Source organism: Palaemon carinicauda, chromosome 1 (genome assembly GCF_036898095.1).
Source record: "Palaemon carinicauda isolate YSFRI2023 chromosome 1, ASM3689809v2, whole genome shotgun sequence".
NCBI classification, from domain to species: domain Eukaryota; kingdom Metazoa; phylum Arthropoda; class Malacostraca; order Decapoda; family Palaemonidae; genus Palaemon; species Palaemon carinicauda.
In genome coordinates, this window is record NC_090725.1 from 111,512,658 (window position 1) to 111,534,612 (window position 21,955).

A 21,955-nucleotide genomic window follows, 5' to 3' on the forward strand; every position below is an offset into this window, starting at 1 on the left:
CATACGCATTGAGCGCGCTGACGTCCAGCACCGGTCTCCAACCTCCTGTCTTCTTGGCCACCAGAAAGAGACGGTTGTAGAAGCCCGGGGATTGATGGTCCCGGACTATAACCACTGCCTTCTTCTGCACAAGTAGCGACACCTCCTGGTGCAACGCTAGCCTCTTGTCCTCTTCTTTGTAGTTGGGAGAGAGGTTGATGGGAGATGTGGTCAGAGGGGGTTTGAGGCAGAATGGAATCCTGTAACCCTCCCTCAGCCAACTGACAGACTGGGCGTCTGCACCTCTCTTTTCCCAGGCTTGCCAGAAGCTCTTGAGTCTGGCTCCTACTGCTGTCTGGAGATGCGGAGAGTCAGTTTTTTCCTTTAGAGGCCTTGGAACCTTTCCTAGACTTGCTCCTGGAAGAGTCTGGACGGGAGCTTCCTCGGCTGGGGGCTCTACCACGAAAGGGCGGTATGAACCTCGTAGCAGGAGTATCAGCCACTGGGGTGCGATAAGTCCTGGGGACTGAGGTAGCAACCTTAGACTTACGAGCCGATGAGGCTACAAGATCATGTGTGTCCTTTTGTATCAGGGCAGCAGACAAGTCCTTAACCAGCTCTTCGGGGAAGAGGAACTTCGAGAGCGGAGCGAAAAGGAGTTGTGACCTTTGACAAGGTGTAATGCTGGAGGAAAGGAAGGTACAAAGCTGTTCCCTTTTCTTAAGAACCCCTGATACAAACATCGACGCAAGCTCGCCAGATCCATCTCTAATGGCCTTATCCATGCAGGACATTAATAGCATGGCAGAATCCTTGTCCGCAGGGGAGGTCTTCTTGCTGAGGGCCCCCAGGCACCAGTCTAGGAAGTTGAACATCTCAAATGCTCTAAAAACACCCTTCAGGAAGTGATCAAGGTCTGAGAAGGTCCAGCAAACCTTAGAGCGCCTCATTGCAGTTCTACGAGGCGAGTCTACCAGACTTGAGAAGTCAGCCTGGGCAGAGGCAGGTACTCCCAAGCCTGGTTCCTCTCCTGTGGCATACCAAACGCTCGCTTTAGAAGTGAGCTTAGTCGGAGGAAACATGAACGAAGTCTTGCCAAGGTGTTGTTTAGTCTGCAACCACTCCCCTAAGATCCTTAACGCTCTCTTAGAGGACCTTGCTAGGACTAGCTTAGTATAGGTAGACTTAGCTGGCTGCATGCCTAGCGAAAACTCAGATGGTGGAGAGCGGGGAATAGCAGAGACAAAGTGGTCTGGGTATACCTCCCTAAGCAGAGCCAAGACCTTACGAAAGTCAATAGACGGCGGAGAAGGCTTGGATTCATCCACGTCTGATGAGGGATCCAGGTGTGCCGCCTCATCATCAGACGCCTCATCACCAGAGTGTAGCGAAGAGATCGGAAAGGTATGCTGAACAGCAGAGTCAGAACGAGCAGGAACAACAATATTAGTGGTTTCCTCTTCAAGAATCTGTTGAGGGAAAACCTGAGGCTCAGACTGCAAAGGCTGAACAAAAGAAGAAGCAGAAGGTAGGCGCATGGGTGGAGGAGGCTGACTCCTGGCATGAGTGGCTGAACTCAAGGGTTGCGCTTGCTGAGTGGTTGGCGGAAGCGGAGTAGCAAGTTCCTGTTCCTGCGGTGTGAGCGGAGCGCGATGAGGTAGAGGCTGCGCAGAACGTAGTAAATGTCTCGCAAGCTGAGGCTCCTGAGGCGCAAGGCTAAGGTGTTGTGGTGCTTGCCTAGTGGAGGGTTGAGCTCGCTGCAGCGAGAGCTGAGGAGACTGACTCATGGACGGGAGAGGTTGTTGTACCTCAACCGAGTGTTGCATCACTGGTGGAGCAGCAAGTGGAAGCGGAGGAAGAGAGGTATAAGCCTCCTGATCCCATTGCTGAGGTTGCCTTAAGGAAGGCGGAGGCTGTACACCACTGGGAACAGTAAACTCAGAACGTGGCTCAACATCGTACGCCTGGCAGGCGGTACTGCGGTCAGGCGGAGCGAGCGCAGGCGGAGCGAGTGCAGGCGGAGGCGGAGGCGCAACCTTCTCAGCCCGACACTCATTCATCAAGACCGAAAGCTGTGCTTGCATGGACTGCAGTAGAGACAACTTGGGGTCGGCAGACACTACGGTCTGCTGAGGCAAAGCCTTAACAGCCGAGATCTGTTGCGGCAGAACCTTACTCCTCTTGGGCGGAGTGCAGTCGACTGATGACTGCGGCGAGTCAGAGCTGAGCCAATGACTGCAGCCCGGTTGAGCACTCGCGGACTGGACTCTGCGTTTGAGTGGTCTAGAGACCTGAGTCCAGCGTTTCTTCCCTGACAATAGATCAGCGGACGAGTAAAAGACGGGCTCAATCGTCTGCAGGTGGGAGTGACGGTCTCTGGAAGACACGCCCGCAACCACCGAGGATACTTCTGTGCGCCGATCAAGGCCTGCCGAACCCTTTTGCCCTTCGACATTGCTTCTCCCCTGGGCTTGGGAGCTTGCAAGAGGTCCCGGACTGGGAGGACGACTGACACGCACAGAAGTATCCTCACGCACCACACTGACACTGACACTAGCACTTGGCACTGCACTGACACTAGCACTCGTCACAGCACTGGCACTAATTCCACCCACTGCACTCTTGACCTTAAGTTCCTTGACTTCGGCCATAAGAGACTTATGATCACTTACCACTGACTCTACTTTATCGCCTAAGGCCTGAATAGCACGCAACACAACAGACATATCAGGCTGAGGGCAAATAGTAGGTTCGGGGGTAGCCACTACAGGGGTAGGAAAAGGTAGGGGATCATGAGGTGAGGAAAAAAGTGAAGAGTGAGAAGAACTCCTCCTAACTCTACCTTTCTCTAACTTAGTTGAATATTTCAAAAGACGGACAAAATCAAGTTCCGAAAGTCCGGCGCATTCCTCACATCGATTTTCTAACTGACAGGGCCTATCCCTACAGTCAGAACAAGCGGTGTGAGGATCTACCGAGGCCTTCGGAATACGCCTATTACAAGACCTACATCGCCTATGGGTGGGGGCTTGCGAAATGTCAGACATCTTGAATCCAAAGAGTAAGCCAAGTGGGGTTCCAAAATCAAGCAAAAGATCGTTAACCGTTAATCAGGACTATATAAAAGCTATCTAAGCTAATATAAGAAGGTTTCCAGTAAAGCGACAGCCGAAATCTGAGAGAATACTTCACCAAAAGCCGTGAAAATACTCGAAGATCATAAGCGTATCCCAGAACGTCTTGCCGGAAGCACGACAGAGGAAAAATTGAGGAGGTGTCAACAAGAAGTACTATAGTACCTGGCCACAGGTGGCGCTGGTAAGTACACCCCCTTCTAGTATTGTGATAGCTGGCGTATCCCTCCATAGAATTCTGTCGGGCAACGGAGTTGACAGCTACATGATTATCGGGTAAGTTTAATATTGAAAAAGTAATATTTGAGCATGTATTCCGAGAGTTGTGATGATTGGCTGAAACCATACAACAAAGACTTCTTCTTGTTCATGATTTTTCCTTGGATGATGCTACATATCAACATGAATAAACTTTTGCACAAGTAAACATATTCCACATGTTTTTATCTGATCCTGAACCCACATCGTCTGCAACATTGCAAAAACTCATTTGTTCCATAGCCTGATACTGTAGTCCATTCAAATCGCTGAACTTCATGATAGGAAGAACAAAATGCATGAGAATGTAAGGAGACAATGAGAAAACGTGAGGCAAAGTGGTGATGAAACTGCCTAGCCAACCTAGTCTAAGGGAGCAATCAGACCCTTTGGTCTCGTAGCCTGCATCATGGCTTGTCCAAAAGAAGCTAATGTTATATTAGAATTTGAATAAGAACATTACTATTATTATTATTATTATTATTATTATTATTATTATTATCATTATTAATATTATTATTACTATTACTTGCTAAACTACAACCCTAGTTGGAAAAGTCGGATGCTATAATTTATGCCCAGGGGCTCCAACAGGGAAAATACCCCAGTGAGGAAAGGAAACAAGGAAAAGTAAATTTTGAAGAAGAGCAACAACATTGAAATAAATATCTCCAATATAAACTATAAAATCTTTAACAAAGCAAGAGGAAGAGAAACAAGACAGAACAGCGTGCCCGAGTGTACCCTCAAGCAAGAGAACTCTAACCCAAGACAGTGGAAGAACCTAATAACCTAAGTATGATTGAAAATACTGAGATTCCGGTAAGTATTCAACATAAACATCTTTGGACATGTTACTAACCAACATACATACATATACCCAAGGCACCTCCCCCAATTTTGGGGGGTAGCCGACATCAACAAAGAAACAAAACAAAAAGGGGACCTCTACTCTCTACGTTCCTTCAGCCTAACCAGGGACTCAACCGAGTTCAGCTGGTACTGCTAGGGTGCCACAGCCCACCCTCCCACATTATCCACCACAGATGAAGCTTCATAATGCTGAATCCCCTACTGCTGCTACCTCCGCGGTCATCTAAGGCACCGGAGGAAGCAGTAGGGCCTACCGGAACTGCGTCACAATCGCTCGCCATTCATTCCTATTTCTAGCACGCTCTCTTGCCTCTCTCACATCTATCCTCCTATCACCCAGAGCTTTCTTCACACCATCCATCCACCCAAACCTTGGCCTTCCTCTTGTACTTCTCCCATCAACTCTTGCATTCATCACCTTCTTTAGCAGACAACCATTTTCCATTCTCTCAACATGGCCAAACCACCTCAACACATTCATATCCACTCTAGCCGCTAACTCATTTCTTACACCCGTTCTCTCCCTCACCACTTCGTTCCTAACCCTATCTACTCGAGATACACCAGCCATACTCCTTAGACACTTCATCTCAAACACATTCAATTTCTGTCTCTCCATTACTTTCATTCCCCACAACTCCGATCCATACATCACAGTTGGTACAATCACTTTCTCATATAGAACTCTCTTTACATTCATGCCCAACCCTCTATTTTTTACTACTCCCTTAACTGCCCCCAACACTTTGCAACCTTCATTCACTCTCTGACGTACATCTGCTTCCACTCCACCATTTGCTGCAACAACCGACCCCAAGTACTTAAACTGATCCACCTCCTCAAGTAACTCTCCATTCAACATGACATTCAACCTTGCACCACCTTCCCTTCTCGTACATCTCATAACCTTACTCTTACCCACATTAGCTCTCAACTTCCTTCTCTCACACACACTTCCAAATTCTGTCACTGGTCAGTCAAGCTTCTCTTCTGTGTCTGCTACCAGTACAGTATCATCCGCAAACAACAACTGATTTACCTCCCATTCATGGTCATTCTCGCCTATCAGTTTTAATCCTCGTCCAAGCACTCGAGCATTCACCTCTCTCACCACTCCATCAACATACAAGTTAAACAACCACGGCGACATCACACATCCCTGTCTCAGCCCCACTCTCACCGGAAACCAATCACTCACTTCATTTCCTATTCTAACACATACTTTACTACCTTTGTAGAAACTTTTCACTGCTTGCAACAACCTTCCACCAACTCCATATAACCTCATCACATTCCACATTGCTTCCCTATCAACTCTATCATATGCTTTCTCCAGATCCATAAACGCAACATACACCTCCTTACCTTTTGCTAAATATTTCTCGCATATCTGCCTAACTGTAAAAATCTGATTCATACAACCCCTACCTCTTCTAAAACCACCCTGTACTTCCAAGATTGCATTCTCTGTTTTATCCTTAATCCTATTAATCATTACTCTACCATACACTTTTCCAACTACACTCAACAAACTAATACCTCTTGAATTACAACACTCATGCACATCTCCCTTACCCTTATATAGTGGTACAATACATGCACAAACCCAATCTACTGGTACCATTGACAACACAAAACACATATTAAACAATCTCACCAACCATTCAAGTACAGTCACACCCCCTTCCTTCAACATCTCAGCTTTCACACCATCCATACCAGATGCTTTTCCTACTCTCGTTTCATCTAGTGCTCTCCTCACTTCCTCTATTGTAATCTCTCTCTCATTCTCATCTCCCATCACTGGCACCTCAACACCTGGAACAGCAATTATATCTGCCTCCCTATTATCCTCAACATTCAGCAAACTTTCAAAATATTCCGCTCACCTTTTCCTTGCCTCCTCTCCTTTTAACAACCTTCCATTTCCATCTTTCACTGTCTCTTCAATTCTTGCACCAGCCTTCCTTACTCTCTTCCCTTCTTTCCAAAACTTCTTCTTATTCTCTTCATATGACTGACCCCATCCCTGACCCCACCTCAGGTCAGCTGCCCTCTTTGCCTCACGTACCTTGCGCTATACTTCCACATTTTTCTCTCTATATTTTTCATACTTCTCTATACTATTACTCTGCAGCCATTCTTCAAAAGCCCTCTTTTTCTCTTCCACTTTTACCTTCACTCCTTCATTCCACCATTCACTGCCCTTCCTCATGCTGCCTCCAACAACCTTCTTGCCACATACATCACTTGCAATCCCAACAAAATTTTCTTTTGCTAACTTCCACTCCTCCTCTAAATTACCAGTTTCTCTTACTCTCACCTCGTCATATGCCATTTTCAACCTTTCCTGATATTTACTTTTTACCCCCGGTTTTATTAGCTCTTCAACCCTCACTAGCTCCCTTTTACATCCACCTACTCTATTCCCCCACTCTTTTGCTACAACTAATTTTCCTTCCACCAAAAAATGATCAGACATACCGTTAGCCATACCCCTAAACACGTGCACGTCTTTCAATCTTCCAAACATTCTTTTTGTTATCAACACATAATCCATTAATGCCCTTTCTACTACTCTTCCATTTGCCACTCTTACCCATGTATACTTATTTTTATCTTTCTTTTTAAAAAAGCTAGCACTTATTACCATCTCTTGTTCAACACACATATCTACCAGTCTCTCACCACTCTCATTTTCACCTGGTACGCCATACTTCCCAATGACACCTTCTACCTCTCCAGCGCCCACTCTAGCATTTAAGTCACCCATGACAACTACATAATTCCTTCTACCCAGTCCTTCTACACACCTAGTTAATTCATTCCAGAACTCATTCCGCTCTTCTTCACTTTTCTCACTACCTGGCCCATACGCACTGACAAACGCCCAACATTCCCTACCCAACCTAACCCTTACCCACATTAACCTAGATGATATCTCCTTCCATTCCACTACTTTACCTGTCATCCATTCACTCAGCAATAACGCCACACCCTCTCTCGCTCTTCCCCTTTCAATCCCAGACACTCTACCAGACATAGTATATGATTATCTTTGAACATGTAATCAGGGTAGAAATCATTTGCTGTCTCCGGTGAGCTTGACAACATTACTCATGATATTTTTCACTTAGTGGAATTTTCTGCTAATTAGAATGAAAATTATGCAAGATATATTAAGCAGTTTATGTTAATGTAACTACACTTTTTCTGCATAAAGCTCTTGGGTGTGACACTATATCTATAATTCTTGGAATAGGCAGGGTTTAAGCTATGAGAAAGTGTGATCAGATCCAAGATTATGGGGAGGTTTTCAACAATAAGTCAGCAACTAAACATGAAATCCAAGTTGCTAGTAAAAAACCTGAAGGCTCAAATCACTGGCAGTTCTTTCTTTATACAATCTTTATAACATTTAAAATGCTTCCAGAAGGCTAAAATCACTGGCTACAACACCACTTGCACTCTCTGGAAGGCCTTTAAAATGTTTCCAGAAGGCTTAAATCAATGCCAGATCTTTGCTCAGACAGCCTCTATAATGTTTACAACGCTTCCTGAGAGCTCAAATTACTGGCTACACAACTTCTTTGCCTCTACAGTTAACTGCTAGAAGATGGACTACGAAAGTAGCCGCCAGAAAAATGATATTTTCATAATAAAATAAATTTTTGAATATACTTACCCGCTGGTTATATAAAGAGCTGAAGTCCCCTGACGCCCTGGCAGAAATTCAAATTCTCGCGCTATCGAAGATAAGGCAGGTGTACACCTGCACCCTAGCGGTAGCTCAGGTGGAACAACACACCAACTCCAGTTCTTCCATGCCTCATAGCAATACCACAGGTAGTCTCTAGAGGGGAGGAGGGTGGGTGTTAAATTTATATAACCAGCGGGTAAGTATATTCAAAAATTTATTTTATTATGAAAATATCATTTTTAAATATAAAACTTACCCGCTGGTTATATAAAGAGCTGATTGACACCCATTGGTGTCGGGTCAGAGACAGCTACATATTGAAAATTCACTTAAGGGTTACATACAACAAACTTAAGCGGTTCTCACCTGATAAGGAAGCTGACAGCAATGATACTCTGCCTCATTTCGTCCGCTATCCTTAAGAGATCCAGTGATCCACTCGGGCTGAAAATCTCTAGGAGCTGTCAAACGGTACGACCACCTACAATATAACATGACAGGACCTCAACTAATACCCTTGTTCCGGGTGCACTCTAGGAACAAATTGACCACCTAACCAAATCAAAGATTGCGGAAGACTGACGACCAATCTCCACAAACAACCATAACAAACGAGTTCCAAGAGATAGAAAAGGGGTATTAGGAAAAAGGGAACGTAGTGGTAGATCATTCACCTACTATCGCATTTGCCGCTACAAAAGGACCAAACGTAAAACAGTCCTCATAGCGAGTCTGAACATTTCTCAAATAATGGGATGCAAAAACAGACTTACTTCTCCAAAAGGTCGTATCCATCAGACTTTGCAGAGAACAGTTCTGTTTAAAGGCCACTGAAGTCGCTACCGCTCTGACTTCATGTGTCTTTACTTTGAGAAGCCTCTGATCCGACTCATCACATTGAGCATGAGCTTCTCGAATCAACAATCTAATGAAAAAGACAAGGCATTCTTAGACATGGGCATCGAGGGTTTCCGAACTGCACACCACAGAGCGTCCGAGTTACCCCTCAGATTCTTAGTCCTGTCCACATAAAGTCGTAATGCTCTAACTGGACAGAGTACCCTTTCTAATTCATCTCCAGCCAAATCAGAAAGGTTAGAAATCTCGAAGGATTTGGGCCATGGCCGAGTAGGGTTTTCATTCTTGGCCAGAAACCCCAGTTGCAAAGAACAAATGGCTTTTCCATTCCGAAAACCAATGTTCCTGCTTAAAGCGTGTACCTCACTAACTCTTTTAGCAGTGGCAAGGTTAACCAGAAACAGTTTTTTCAAGGTTAAATCCTTAAATGAAGCCGAGTGTAAAGGCTCAAATCTGTCACTCATGAGAAATTTAAGGACAACATCCAAATTCCAGGCAAGGGGAGCTGTTTGAATCTTCTTGGTTGTATCAAAAGACCTAAGCAAATCTTGTAGATCCTTATTATTAGAAAGGTCTAAGTTCCTGTGTCTAAAAACCGTTGCCAACATACTCCTGTAACCTTTAATAGTAGATGACGAGAAGTTATGTTTAAATTTAAGGTCTAAGAAAAAATCTGCTATCTGGGTTAGAGAAGTACTGGAAGAGGAAATCGCGTTAGTCCTACACCACTCTCTGAATAACTCCCACTTGGACTGATACACCTTGATGGTTGAAGATCTCCTTGCCCTCGCAATTGCCTTGGCTGCCTTCTTTGAAAATCCTCTAGCTCTAGCGAGTTTTTCGATAGTCTGAAGGCAGTCAGACGTAGAGCTCGGAGGTTTTGATGATTTTGGGCCAAGTGAGGTTGTCTGAGAAGATTGGGTCTTATGGGAAGGCTTCTCGGGAAATCTACCATCCATTCCAGTACCTCTGGAAACCAGCTCCTTGACGGCCAGAACGGAGCTATCAGTGTCATTCTGGTCTCTTCGTGGGAAATGAACTTCTGAATCACTTTGTAAAGAATCTTGAATGGAGGGAAAGCATAAACCTCCATGTGTGACCAGTTCATTAGAAAGGCGTCGATGTGCAAGGCTTCGGGATCTGGAACCGGAGAGCGGTAACACTCCAGCCTTTTTGTCTTTGCGGTGGCAAAGAGATCCACGAGAGGACGACCCCATAACCGCCACAGACTCTTGCAGACGTCCGGGTGTAAAATCCACTCTGTGGAGAGAACCTGACCTTCCCTGCTGAGTCTGTCTGCGCTCACATTGTTGACCCCCTGGATGAATCGAGTCAAAAGAGTCACCTTCCTTTCCTCTGCCCAAATGAGAAGTCTTGCAATCTCGTACAGAGACCAAGAGTGGGTCCCGCCTTGTTTCACAATATAGGCCAGAGCTGTCGTGCTGTCCGCATTGATTTGGACCACTTTGCCCCTGATCTGCTTCTCGAAGCCTATAAGAGCCAGATGAATAGCCAAAAGCTCCTTTTGATTGATGTGGAGAGATGTTTGCTCCACAGTCCAAGTCCCCGAAAGCTCCTTCTTCTCTAGAGTGGCTCCCCACCCCAAGTTGGCGGCGTCTGAACACAACACGAGGTCTGGGCTCTTCTGAAGTAAAGACAAGCCTTCTTTCAGTCTGGGCTCGTTGTACCACCATGGAAGATGAGACTTGATGGAAACCAAGATGGAAATGCAATCCCTGTCGAGGTTGTCCCCTTTCTTCCAATGGCGGTTGAGATGAAACTGAAGAGGACGCAAGTGCAACCTCCCCAGGGTCACGAACTTCTCTAATGATGAGAGAGTCCCCAGAAGGCTCATCCAATCTCTTACGGAGCAAAGTTCTCTCTTCAGGAAAGTTTGGACTTTTAGGAGGGCTGCCTGAATTCTCACCGACGACGGAAACGCCCGAAAACTCCGACTGTGAATCTCCATCCCCAAATAAAGAATCTCCTGGGATGGAGTCAGTTGCGATTTTTTCGCGCTCACCAGGAGGCCCAGTTCTCTGGAGAGATCCAAAGTCCTTTTGAGGTCCTTCAAACAACAATCGGCTGAGGAGGCTATTATCAGCCAATCGTCCAGATACAGAGAGGCTCTGATTCCCCTCGAATGCAGCATGCTTGCCACATTCAGCATGATCTTGGTAAACAATAGAGGAGCCGTGCAGAGTCCGAAACAAAGAGCCCTGAACTGGAAGACCTTGTTTCCGTCCATGAACCTCAGATAACGTCTGCAGCTGGGATGAATCGGAAGGTGGAAATAGGCGTCCTGAAGATCTATAGAGACCATCCAATCGTCCTTCCTCACAGCCGCCAGAACTGTCTTCTGAGTTTCCATAGTGAACGTCGAATTTAGGACGTAACCATTTAGCACACTTACGTGCAGAACCGGTCTCCACTCCCCCGAACTCTTGGGTACTAAGAAAAGGCGGTTGTAAAACCCCGGAGAAGTTACATCCTGCACTTCCTCTATTGCTTGCTTCTCTAATAAAAGAGACGTCTGAAGACGCATGGCTTGCTTCTTCGGACCCTCTCTGTATTTGGGCGAAAGATCCACCGGATCTGTGACTAAAGGAGGATTTGCCAGGAAGGGGATCTTGTAACCCTCTTTTAACACTTGGACGGACCAGGGGTCCGCTCCATTCCTCTCCCAAGCCTCCCAGAAGAGAGTCAACCTGGCACTCACTGCTGTCTGAAGGAAAGGGCAGTCAGACTTTACCTCGGCCGGTATTAGCCAAAGGAGACACTCCTACAGAGAGAAAAGAGCACATTGTGGCCCTTTTCTTGAGGATTCCAGCCGTGAACAAGGCAGCTAGCTCGTTGGAGCCATCCCTCACACCTTTGTCCAAGCAGGACATCAAATGAACCAGTCCACTAGTGTCTGTCATATCTGAGACCCTCTTACTCAAAGCTCCCAGAGCCCAGTCTAAGAAATTAAACACCTCGAAGGCCCTGAAAAGACCCTTAAGCAAATGATCGAACTCTGGAATAGACCACCAAATCTTCGTTTTCCTTAAGGCAAGACGACGAGACGCATCCACTAAACTTGAGAAATCCCCTTGGGCAGACATTATATATATATATATATATATATATATATATATATATATATATATATATATATATATATATATATATATATATATATATATATACATATATACATATATACTCTATAAACATATATATAAGCCCAACACTTCACCAGTCTCGTACCACACACTAGATTTAGAAGCCAACCTAGCGGGTGGAAAGGCAAAGGCCGTCTTGCCAAAAGATTTCTTAGAGTCCAACCAGGAACCCATTAATTTCAAGGCCCGTTTAGAGGACCGAGAAAGAACCATCTTGGTATAAACTGGAACTTTGGTTGCTTTACCTAAGATGAACTCAGAAGGCGGAGAACGAGGGGCCACAGGAGTAATCTGATCCGGAAAAATTCCAGTAAGAATCAACATAAACTTACGAAGATCAACAGCATGTTGATAATGCTTCTCTTCCTCATTCTCAGAAACTTCCTCAATAGGCTCGTCCACATCCGACTTTTCCTCAAGTTCGTCTTCTGGCAGTGCAGCAACTGCTGCAGCCTGAACTGAAGGAACAAAGTCTGGATGAGATTGCCTGCCAAAGCCAACATCTGCATCCAACTGACGGGGAGAGGTCGAAGTAGATTGACGTGAAACATGGAAGGGTAGACGTTCTTCGTCAACTAACAACTGCCGAGACCGCTTAGAGTCTGACTGCTGTTGACCAGATCGACGCTTGGACTCAGAAGGCAACTACCGAAGATCGCTGAGTGGACGCGTAGAGTCCGAAAACTGTTGACGCGAACGATCAAAGCTGTCAAGATGTTGACGCTGAGAATCAACGTTTTGACGCGAAGCGTCCACTAGTTGTTGACGCGGGCGATCCACTACTTCAAAACGTTGACGCGTCGTGTCCACTTGTCGACACCGATGTTCTTCCTCACGACCAGAAGACGAAAACCGGTCAACCAAACTTCTCTGACGTGACTCATCAAAATCAACCTGGTGTTGAATACTATGAATGGGAGACCGCCTAAGCAATAACTCGTCAGCACCAGAGACCATCGAACGCCTGTGCGATAACTGGTCTGACGCCTGCCGCCCCGACATACTGCCAACACCTGGTTAAAAAGAATCCATCAACAACGAGAGTTGTTCTTTCATAGTCACAAGCATAGACCATTTAGGATCTACAGAACTCCTTAAAGGAATATTCGTTCCAACGCCACCACGTATTTCGGGAGAAGAAAGCCAATCTGAAGGAAGAGGGGGAGCATGAATCGTAACAAGGTCTGAATCGGAAGGAATCTTATCAACCCGAACATGGTGATCTGGACGCTTAGCCGGAGTGCAAGCGATGGGAGAACGGAAACGTTCCGGTGAGTCCCACGAACAACATCCCGGACGCACAGGCGATTCCTGACGCTGAGTAACTTCATGCGTCCGTTTAAGCGGTCTTGACGCGCGACGCCAGATCTCACTCCCCGACCCTTCATCGGAAGACGGGGATAACGCATGAACCTCACCTTTCCTACGATGAGGGTGAACGGCCTGAGATACGGCAACAGGAACGTTCGAGGGGACGTCTGCACGATTGATGACGCTTCTCGTTCCCTTAAGCCGTTCGACATTACTTCTCCCATGGGTTCGAGAGCTCGAAAGAGGTCATAGGCTAGGTGAACGACAAGATCGTGCAGACGCACCCTCCGCAACACTAAACACATTAGAAACACTTTTCACATTACCGAGAGATTCACGACTTTTCGGTACACTAACTTCAGACACCGAAACACTTTCCACAGTTCCGACAGAATCACGGTTTTTCAGTACCTTTAACTCAGAAAAAATCGTATTTCTATCTGCCGCTAAGGACTCAACTTTCTCACCAAGAGTCAAAATAGCGGTAAACATGTCTTTCATAGTAGGTTCCTGATCTACCACCACGGGGGAAGGAATAGGATTAGGAACATTAACATTAGGTAAGGCTCTATCCACAGATCGTGAAGAACTACGCCTAACTCTATCCCTCTCTAGTCTCCTAACATAACGTTCGTATGTTACAAAATCATCATCCGTTAAAGAAAGACACTCATTACATCTATCATCAAATGAACAAAATTTACCCCTACATTTCACACAAATATTATGAGGATCAATAGATCCTTTAGGAAGTCGAGTACGACACCCTTCACTAACACACCTACGTAAAGCAGGGGAGGAGTCGGCCATTTTGAATGGTTACGTGAAAGACCGACGAGCAAAAAATAAGGGAAATATTAATAAAGATAACCTCAAACAAAAAGATTTCAAGATTAGAATAAAGAGAAAATAATTAACGATAGCTTAAACTCAGAAATGAACGTTGTACATCACCAAACAACTTCCCAAAAGAGTAAAACCACGAGAGCGAACTTCAATATGACAGCCAGCTAGGCGGGCAGAAGAAGAACTGGAGTTGGTGTGTTGTTCCACCTGAGCTACCGCTAGGGTGCGGGTGTACACCTGCCGTATCTTCGACAGCGCGAGAATTTGAATTTCTGCCAGGGCGTCAGGGGACTTCAGCTCTTTATATAACCAGTGGGTAAGTTTTATATTTATAATTGCATGTGCAGCCACAAAATTTGCCCCCAACGTTTTCTGCTGCAAAAGGTACTTCTCACAGGCTTTATTACCAAATCCAACAACAGAAAGGATTTGGGAAAAACATGACGAGCATTATAACTTTTTAAGGCACCACTTCAGCAGGCACTTAGTTGGTGCAGTATCTTCGTCGTTTACGTCATGTGTAACTTTTTCCACTGAAGGAGTACCTGTGACTTCCCTTTTACCTTGTGAAAGGAACATAGTGCAGGGCAATTTCTGGAGTTATCTTTTCTTCTGTGTAAGCATATTTCTAAACACACCCTTGGACGCTAAACTTTCCAACAGGAGCTGAAATCAACTGGGCCATGCAGCATTAACATGAGCTCAGGCTATAGGCAAAGATATAAAAAAAGACAGGACGAAATCAAAATTTGTTATATGCAAGACACACTGTATTACAAACACACAGCCCATTTACTGTTCAGGAGGGATTAACCAACACTATAACTTGGTTTCATACTAAGGATAAAGGTAAGGTAGTGCAGGTACAGGCTTTGTCGATTGCATTTCGGAACAGCAACGCACGAATCATCTGGGGGTCTCAATCTTCATCCATTCTTTAAGGTCCCTCTGCTGTTTTTGCTAGAGTTAAGATGTGTTCTATTGATAGGCCAATTCTTCTTCACCTGGATATTCTTTTTGTTATTCTTTACCCTCACTTCCCGACTTCGTCTTTTCTGTCAGATCTTCATCTGTTAACGGATGTATGACCCTTGATTAGATCATTACTGCACTCGGTAGTCATATCAGTGAAGCTACCTCCTATCAATTTTGCCAGCTTCACTACCTTATCTGCTGCTGACTCGTGGATTTTGTCTGGAGGAAATCTTTTGAAGTCATAGACTGCTTCTGGCTTTCTTTCTGCTGGCATTCAAAGTTTTGTTCTTTGTCTCCTTTATGACCTTCTGAAAATTTTGCAGACACATTGTAGTGGTGTACTCATGTCAGTACTACTTTAGCAATATGTTATAATCAGGTGTCTCCTATAGACTGATGAAATGATACATATAAAAAAGTTAAAATGATATCTAGATTTTATAATTCAATTTTTTGTAAAGAAATCTTTCAGAGGCTTTTAAATGAAAGAAATCGATAGATAGTTTGAAGTAACCACAAACTAATACTATTTTAAAGAGGAAGACTCGAGCTCCTTAAGGAATAGTAGTAGAGTTCAGTATTGAACAAGAGGTTTACATGCATACATACTCCTACATATACAGTATGTAACAAATTCTTAGGTAAATTTGACACTAATTACTTGACAATCGCTTGTGGGCGACGCTTTGGCGATGAAAGACACATGGAGACTGAAACAGAGTCAGCCAGAGAAGTGGCATTGTGAAGGGAGGGAAACGGCGCAAAGGCCAGGTACAAAGAATGGAAATGTTGGGCTGCGTGAAATAGTCCTAACGGCGAGGTTCCGTGAAGAATCAAAACTTTATCAAAAATATTATGCGGATCTCAGTATCGTGAGATATCGAAACTGCTATGACAGAAAGTGGACTGTATAACCAATCAGAGTATTAAAAATCTAACACAAAGACCACATCAGCAGTACATATGTACTGGTGGCAGCAGAAGACAAAAGTGGCTAGGCTGTGCAGCCATTGTGCAGCATCTTTCATTAACAATCAATTACCTTGTTAATTATTCAACAGTCATTCCAGTCCATGCTGAAGTCATCTCCTATTTCAAATTATCAGAAGTCTGTATACTCGAAGTAACAAATAATAATAGATATCCTATTGAAATTTACTTTTACTTGGGTTTCAGTACAAGGCAAACTTTCAGTACAATACTTGTACTGAAGTATGGTCATTTGTATTTGAACTCAGGCCTAGCCATTTAAACAAACTTCAAGGCAAATATAGTAGATCCCAAACTTACAAACATTCAGAGATACAAACAGATTCAACTGAAAATAACAAAGATAAAATGAAGAAATACTGTATTAAAACAATATTATATCCTCTAATACAGTAAGCAAATTACATTTGTAATTACTTGATATATATTTCATATGAAACCCAACTATTTGTTGACCTTTCTAGCTGGAAATCATAGGCATGGGATTCAGGTTAAGCGTACCCTAGGCCAAAATTTAACAAAATTTGACTTACAAACAACTTGGAACATAATAGGTTTTTAAGTTGAGGATCTTCTGTAAATAAAAATCACCATCCGACTTACAAAAATAATTAAATAATTAAATTAAAAAGTTATACAATCAAATATGTTTCTGTGAACTGTAAAGCATATTAATCACTGATAAATGAACTGCAGTACAGTACAGTAATAATCAAAATAAAAAAAGGTGCTACTATAGTGTGATTCCTACCATCAGGATTCTGCTATAGTGTGATTCCTACCCTATTTTTCGGGTATGCGGTGATTCCTACCAAAGGAGGATAGATAAAACATACTTCTTGACACTGTCTTAATCTATTCTATTCTATAAAACATGCTGAAAAATTCATATAACGCACTTTGTGTTAGGTTACGTTAGGTTAGGTAAAATGGTCGTTTTGTTTACTGTTTGCTTGTTTAGTTGGTCTGGTAACGCTTGTAATAACATTACTTGGTTGTTTGCTTGGTAGGAATCACCCTGTAGTAGATTTGAATCCCCATATTGAGGTAGGAACAGAAAATGAGGGTAGGAATCACACTATAGTAGCACCTAAAAAAAATTATTGATAATAACTCCTATTGTTTCCTATAGAAAATGATTAAACAGAAATATTATGAAACTGCTGTACAGTCATTGAATACTAAACTAAAAGATTTATAATATCTAGCAACTTTGGGTGCTTCGTACCATTAAAGTTTTAATTAGAATTTTTAATAACGGAAAAACTAACAAATACCATTGATTTAGAATTCGGGCACTTGAGTGTGGCAGGGGACGGTAATGTGTTTCCATCAAGAGTGTGGGCCATAGCCACGAGGATTCGCCCTGAGGCAGTTTCGGCAAACAGCTGGACGGCAGATGCTATAAGGCCGCGGGAGTGGTACACCTCCACCGCCAGAACTTGTGGTTTTTGAGGATTTGTTTCGTTGACCAAACTACAAGAAATATAAAAACAAAAATGAAGTGTGAAGAATACCATAAAATTTGAAATATGTAAAATATAGCATAAATTCTATTTTACCTGATTTATATAGTACAGTTCTGTCCAGAAAAGTGAGATATTATTATTACTTGCTAAGCTACAACCCTAGTTGGAAAAACAGGATGCTATAAGCCCAGGGGCCCCAACAGGGAAAATAACCCAATGAGGAAAGGAAACAGAGAAAATTTAAATATTTTAAGAACAGTAACAACATTCAAATAAATATTTCTAAATAAACTATGAAAACTTTAACAAAACAAGAGGAAGAAAAATTAGATGGAATAGTGTGCCTGAATGTACCCTCAAGAAAAAGAACTCTCACCCAAGACAATGGAAGGCCATGGTACAGAGGCTATGGCACTACCCAAGACTAGAGAACAATGGTTTGATTTTGGAGTGTCCTTCTCCTAGAAGAGCTGCTTACCATAACTAAAGAGTCTCTTCTACCCTTACCAAGAGGAAAGTGCCCACTGGACAATTACAGTGCAGTAGTTAACCCCTTGAGTGAAGAAGAATTGTTTGGTAATCTGTGTTGTCAGGTGTATGAGGACAGAGGAGAATCTGTAAAGAATAGGCCAGACCATTCAGTGTATGTGTAGGCAAAGGGAATGAGCACCGTAACCAGAGAGAAAGATCCAATGTGTACTGTTTGGCCAGTTAAATGACTCCATAACTCTGGGTGGTAGTATCTCAATGGGTAACTGGTGCCCTGGCCAACCTACTACCTACAGGAATAATGTATTCATTAAGAGACAAACAAAATCTGAATGAGCCTTGCTCTCGGGTAGTATTTACTGTTTAGGGGAAATATTACTCTATTATTAAAAAGATCCTTACTATATTTGCAAGGTTAAAGCAAAGTATCTTTGAAAATGAGAAAAGGACTGGGAGGGTCTGCATGTATGGAAAAATTGACAAAACCTACTTAACTTGATTATAAAAGTTGGTAATAAATACCAGAAAGCTTCAAAGATCTCGTTATGTCTTCAAGATATGGCATCTTAAATGTCCAAGGGAAAACGAAGTAAAACAAATAGTGTTGAATAAGCACCACTACATGTTATTGTATATAAAAGGCTATGCTATATTGCTCCCAAGTAAACAAAGTTCAGCATAAGAAAGGTATGAAGTTAAAGTATGTTGATTATGTAGTTAGTTAAACATTCCTCTTTCCTCTGTTGCTAAATCCACTGATACAATCATGATATAACAGGTGACAATATGAGTAGAATTATTACATTTCTTTTTATGAAAGATCTATTTTAATATCGTTATTGTTCTTGAAATATGTTATTTAATTCTTTCCTTTCCTCACTGGGCTTTTTTCTCTGTTGGAGCCCTTGGGCTCATAGCATCCTGCTTTTCCAATTAAGGTTGTAGCTTAGCTAGTAACTATAATAATGATATGGGTTATTAGTTCCTGAAATTACTTCTCTCCAGACAGAAAATGCACATACAACAGTAGCTTTAGGCAGTTTTTTACATTACCCTTTTAGATGTGGATTGTATAATTTCAAAGGACTTTTTCCTCTTTGGGTATTTCATCAAGATTCTACTAAAACACAAGAATGTAAAGTACTGGCTGACAATGAAAAAAGAAAGATAGATACACTTAGAACCTTATGTATAAATTTGAGCTAGGTGTTTTATAGGTTTAAAGGTTTGAAGGCTGCTCATGAATGGCAGAGGCAGGACAATGCCCTGGAGACTGACCATATAACGGATTTTGAGCGAAGCAAAAAATCTATTTTTGGGTGAGATAGCCATGTCGTCCTGATGTAAGGTTCCTTTAGTAGCTTTCTAAGGGTATATATGACTACAGTGGAAATTCCCAGAGAATTAAACTAAAGGTTTCCAGAATTCTAACTTCTGGCGCAAGTACCCTTAAGGTTGTCCTTTAGGATATCGCATAACAACAGAGGACTCATTCTTGACACACCACATAGCTATCTGCACCCCACATAGCATTTACGCTTCGATGGGGGAATTGGTGGCAAGATATGGGAGGAGTCGTTACAAAGTTCTCCTCCTCCGTTACTGTTATGGGTACTCAGATGACGTCATATGCGACGCCATCTTGGCTGACGTCATCACCGCCCGCCAACTCCATTCCTCTTAGTGTTAAGACCAGCCCCATGATACAGTAAGATCAGGAGGGGGGCTGTTAAGACCTTATAGAGAACAAAGGGCGGGTCCATCAGGACGACATGGCTATCTAACCCAAAAATAGATTTTTCGCTTCGCTCAAAATCCGTTTTTTGGGCTCAGGCCATGTCGTCCTGATGGAAGTGTATCAGAGCATTAATGTATCATGGATTTTTTCCCCTCAGAAGTGCCTTTGACTTCTAGACAATATTCCTTTGGTCTAATTGACCCAAGAGACCTGAGACATTACCGGTATATGTCACTTCAGCTGAGCATGTACTATGTTACTGCTTCCTGCTCCCCAGTAGGGATGAGTCCTATTGGACTTGTGGAAAGTCTCAAAGTTGCATGGTAAATGGAACTCACCCAGCATCAAGAAGTACCTGCCCGTCCCAGAGCGAGGTAATAGGTAAGGTAAGTATGACATGTTGGAACAAATTACCTTAGGCTAGATGGGTTTGTTTAAGCGTAAGAACGATAGAATTCTATCGTTCAACTATCTATACAGAATAAAGGGATAATAAAACTCTCAAACAGATTTTTTATTACAATGTTAGGGCGAAATAAGATGCACGAAAATAATAAATTCATTTATTAGCAATAAATGAGAATTAGAATACATAAAATTAAATGTAGAATTGTAATTGGAATGTAAATAGGTTGGATAGACTTGGGACATTAGCAGAAATGATTGTGGTATCTGAAAAGGAAAAACTTGCCATCACACATGTCGATTCCGTAGGAATTGTAATGTCTTTCTGAAAATGTCTTAGATACACTTCATGTTTGAAAACACGTGGCACAAGTGTTTAGTCTATGTGACTTCACCTTAATATATTAGAACAGTCTGCAGTGTCACCATGGTGACACAAATTTCATTATGTTGCGCACTAGTGTCAACACAGACACCCTTAGAGTTAGAGCCCCATATAACTCACTGTTCTTCACAGCACTAAGCAGCAGGTTTTAGCACACTACCTGCAGCTACCACAAAGTGTTTCACTTCTTGCACCTGCTTCACATAGTGTTTAAAGAACACACTCGATGACTTCCATCCTGTAAACGAGCGAAGACTCTCAAAGTCCATCGATTGGAAGAAATTCAAGGAAGAGGCGACTTTCCTGGGATCATGACCTGCGGGTGTACTGTCAGGATCCGCTCTGCGAATGAAGTAAGCGATCTTCGCCCTTAGTTGTTTAAGTGACAAGTCGGAACCCGATGTTTCTCCTTTAAAGAGCTGTCCTCCACCGAAGTCTGAAGTTCTTCGAAGATAGACCTTTAGACTCTCCACTAGACGCAGGGAGATATCTTCCTTCAGAGGGCAGATTCTCCAGGGACCCAATCTCTTAGTGGGTAGCTCGTTCTTGGCGAGAAACATTGGGTCAGGAAAGAGGGTGAGTTCGCCTGCTTCTGTGAACTGGATCTGGCCTACTTCCCTTGATAAAGCCACAATTTCACCGACTCTAGCCCCCGAGGCTAGAGCAAACAAGAAAATCACTTTCTGAGTCAAATCTTTCAGAGGGCAAATCTCATTGTCCAAACCTGAAGCAAAATGTAGTACCTTGTCAAGAGACCAGGAGATGGGTCTCAGAGGGGCTGCAGGTCTGAGTCTAGTGCATGCCTTCGGCAACTTGTTGAAGATTTCGCTGGACAGGTCTATTTGGAAGGCATATAGTAAGGGTCTTGTCAGGGCCGATTTGCATGTGGAAATCGTGTTGGCCGCTAAGCCTTGTCAATGAAGGTGAATGAAGAAGTACATGCAGAAATCCATCGATATCTCCGTAGGATTTCTCGCCTTGACAAAGGCCACCCATTTCTTCCAAGATGACTCATATTGCCTTCTGGTAGATTTTGTTTTATATTCCTCTAAGAGGTCTAAGCTTTCCTTCGAGATCCCAAACCTCTTCTTGACGGCTAGGGAGAGAAAATCATGAGATGAAGGTCTCGGGTTTTCTGTGATGAAGCGAAGACAGTCGACTTCTGAACTTGTTGGGACAGAACTGGGTCCGACAGGGGAATTAGCTTCAGTTGTAATTCCAGGATCAATGGGAACCAGTTGCTTCGGGGCCACTTGGGAGCCACTAGGGCCGCTATTCCTTGAAAGGATCTCAGCTTGGTGAGGACTTTTAGCAGAAGGTTGGGTGGAGGGAACAGGTAAATCTTGGTCCATCTGTTCCAATCCAGGGACATGGCGTCCAC

The 21,955-nt window shown here is 43.4% G+C and overlaps 1 protein-coding gene across 1 annotated transcript in view; it reads right to left on the reverse strand.

Moving 5' to 3' along the window:
• LOC137650926 (uncharacterized) overlaps positions 1-21,955 on the reverse strand; it is a 144,421-nt gene that overhangs the window by 48,454 nt on the left and 74,012 nt on the right. The window contains exon 8 of the mRNA XM_068384073.1: positions 17,366-17,564. Coding sequence (XP_068240174.1) covers positions 17,366-17,564 — 199 coding nt within the window. The remainder of the gene's footprint in view (positions 1-17,365; positions 17,565-21,955) is intronic.